Source organism: Salvia miltiorrhiza, chromosome 2 (assembly GCF_028751815.1).
Source record: "Salvia miltiorrhiza cultivar Shanhuang (shh) chromosome 2, IMPLAD_Smil_shh, whole genome shotgun sequence".
NCBI classification, from domain to species: Eukaryota; Viridiplantae; Streptophyta; class Magnoliopsida; order Lamiales; family Lamiaceae; genus Salvia; species Salvia miltiorrhiza.
In genome coordinates this window covers 66,810,761-66,814,358 of record NC_080388.1, presented here as the reverse complement: position 1 = coordinate 66,814,358, position 3,598 = coordinate 66,810,761, and the positions used below count along the sequence as shown (strand labels likewise).

The window sequence follows — 3,598 nt, the reverse complement described above, 5'->3', positions numbered from 1 at the left end:
TCAAGAGTAACCCAAATAAGGCACAGAATTTTGCTGCCTCAAATCCTTATAAAATCTCATAATAAATTCTTCAGCAGCTTCATCTACGTAACTATCTTCTTCACCGTTTCTTAACGGAAATGGAGAGTCCGTTATCCTCAGCTGCCTCACCATCGGGCTCGGGCCGAAGCCCGGAAGCTCCGGTGACGCCGCCGCGCTGTGGAATATCTCCACCGCCGCCGCCATTAGCTCTTCCTGGGTGGGCTGCGAGTGCTTCCTCTTGCTGAGGTGGAAGGGGATGTGGAAGCCACGGTGCGCGGGGGTGTTGCTGCACCTGAACTCGTATTCTAGGTGGTGGTCGGAGGCGGAGGCAGTGCCGCCGTGGTGGTGGTGGGACATGAGGCTGTGGATGGCGGCTTTGCCGGCGATCTTGCCACGCTTCATCAACATGCTGAGATCGGCTAATATTTTTCCTTTTGAAATGCCTTTTCTCAACATGAAATATAACACTTTTACTATTTTCAAGAATTTCTTGGCTATGATTGGTAGATTCTGCTCCATCTTCGGGGTGGCTTTTGATGTTTGTTTGCAGAGAGAGAAAGGTGTTTGGGTTGAGAGAGAGAGAGAGAGAAGTTGGAAGTAGGATTGTTTTGATTTGATGAAAATGGAGGCCTATGAGGGTGGTATATATAGAGGCATGTAAAGAGGGAACGAGGGTTGTACTTCCTACTTTTGAAGTTGTACTTTGAGGTTCATGTATTTTGATTAAACAGTCTTCACTAGGGAAATATCTTTCAAGTATTTTTACTCAGTGATTTTATTTGCTCTACAAAATAAGTATTATATAAAATTAATAACTAACAGGGCTCAAGGTTGGTTAGTAAATGCATTAATTCGATATTTGATATTTTAAGAATTAAGATTATAAATAATTATTTTAAATTATGTGGGAGTTTTGATCTGGTATATATGAACTATTGAAAAATAATACTACTAATTTATAGAAAGATAAAATGAGTGTAATTAATTCGTTAGTTACAACACCACATACTAATTGCACTGATATTTTTTTTAACAGAAAATTAAAGAACTCTTTATAGAAACATTAATTGCTGTTCTAAATTGGGACAGATAACAGATTGGTTATTAATTTTGATTGAGAATTAATGGTTTGGTTAGTCCAATCAACATTGCTTAAAAAGGTGGAGATAAAATTTGAATTGATCAAAACCTATGGGGCCGACCACTAATGTAATTAAATTAGTTTAAAATACTTTCTAATCCTCGAATTAAGTTGGATGAAATAGTAACTATTAAAGCTAATCAATCAAAACCTTGAACTTTTATTGAATTCTGTATACTCTTCTTCGTCTTTGAATAACAGTCTCCAATTGTCAAAAAAAATCGTATACTAAGATATTAATTTAATATTATTGTACCATGAAATTCAGAAATATAAAACTAAATTGAAAATAAATTTGATTTTTAAATTAACACTCTAATTCAAGAAAGGAAAATAATTATCTATCATACTCACCAGCCACTCCACACCATTGCTACAAAGCCTACAATAACATTGAGATGACTGATGTATGAAGAAAACATTAATGTGCAAAAAAAAAAAGTAGGGTGAATTTAATATAATTATATCGTTTTCAACCCGACCAGTAAGGAAAACAAGTGTCGCGTTAATTTGACTCCAACTTATATTTTGGAATAATTTAAACATATTATAGGTATTGTCCAACACCAACAGCATGGTTTACTTAGCAAGAAAGGTAGCTGAGGGACACGTGTCGGTTGTTGTCCAAAAAACAATTTCACCTAAAATAATTTAAAATTAATATTTGCCAGAGGAGAATGAAGAAGCCCATTGTCGGAAGGAGAGTACGTAGTATTTGGCGTGTTGCTGGTGAGAATAAACAGCCAATTTGTAGAAATACAACAAAAAATGTATAATTATATTATATATATATATATATATATAGGGGCGGAGCTAGGGGTGGGGCAGGGGGGTCACTGGGCCCCTCTGGGATTTTAAAAAATAGAAGGGGTATTTTCGTAATTTTATATTAAAAATAAAAAACATATAATTTTATCTACATTATTATTATGTTGAGCTTGTAATTAGTATATGCAATATTTAGAGTTAAGACGTTTTGAAGAAGTGAACGCATAATTAATTTATACATATCATGATTGGATTGGATTGGATTGGATTCCAGATATTTATTTTTTTAATTTGATATTGAAAGCTACTTTGTCTTACAAAGTTTTATGAGATTTTTGCAAATAAAATCACATTCTATTTCAAATTTGTAATTTTAACGTAACTTTTGACTGTGGCGAATTAAATCACTATTTTTTCAATTTTTTCAATTACGTCCCCTATTTTTTTTTTTCGATCGTCAGAGTGTTGAATTGCAGCTCACGTGGATTAGTAAAGACGACGTCGTTTTTGTGAGGCCTAAACGACGTTGTTTCGTATAATTTCAGATAATTTTTTTCCCAAATGAAAAGAGACAGTATCTTGTATTTGCACCATAATTTTTAATATGTAGTAATTTTATTGCAAAATACATCGTAACACGAATATTACATGGAGAAATAATTCACACAAACTTCAAGTTAATAATTCGACAATCGAAAAAATTGGGGGATGAAATTACAAAAATTAAAAAAGATGAGTGATTTACTTCGCCACACTTTCAAAGTTACGTTAAAAAGAATTTGGACCCCCTGAATCGAAAGTCTGGCTCCGCCCCTGTATATATATATATATATATATATATATATATATATATATATATATATATAACATAGAGTATAAACGACTAATTAATATGCCATATATCATTCGTGAGCACTTATTATCCTCAATAACGCTGATGTGTCATCTTAAAAGTTTTCTTTAGCATTATTTTAATTCTTATATGTTGAATTTATATGATAAATCAAGATCATTAAATATAAGTAATTTGTAACTTTGATCACCCTAATAACAATTCACGAGGCATACACGAAAAAAAACAAGAAAAAAATATTAATATGAACTACATGTCAGTATGTTTGAAATGCTAGGCTTGTGCTTGGAATGCTAGCACATCTTTTGAGCTTTGCTTTGTGTTTTGGAGTGTGGCCGTTCAACATTTTTTCAAGGTTCTAGTGCGCTAGTCCCTAATCCCGATCGGCTCAGTCTGGCTCTTTGCGTGTTTTCTCTCTCTTGTGTTGTACTCTCTCCGTCCCATTTCAATTGACACGTACATTTGCTTTTTTTGTTTGTCCCACTTCAATTGACACTTTCCTAAAATAATATGCGGTCCCTACTTAATTTCTTTACTCACATAAAATAAGTGGACTCTACCTACTTTACACTCTTACCCTTTATTTTTAATCTCCGTGCCCAACTCAAAAGTGCCAATTAAAGTGGGACGGAGGGAGTATGTGTTATCAGGCTTACTCGTTTGCATCACTTTTCTTGGGTTTTCTTGCTTTTTGCTTTGTAATAGATTGATACTCTTTTTCCTTGATCGATTTTTTTCCTTTAGATTTTTGCTGACAAGATTTTAGCGAGGTTCGACCCCTTAGTTAGCATCGTTGTGTGCTAATTGGATTCTTA

The 3,598-nt window shown here is 34.0% G+C and overlaps 1 protein-coding gene across 1 annotated transcript; it reads right to left on the bottom strand.

Moving 5' to 3' along the window:
• LOC131009905 (uncharacterized) lies at positions 1-540 on the bottom strand. The gene has a single exon (XM_057937305.1). It carries the CDS (start codon positions 538-540, stop codon positions 1-3), a length of 540 nt encoding a protein of 179 aa, XP_057793288.1.
• Positions 541-3,598: the final 3,058 nt, after the last annotated feature.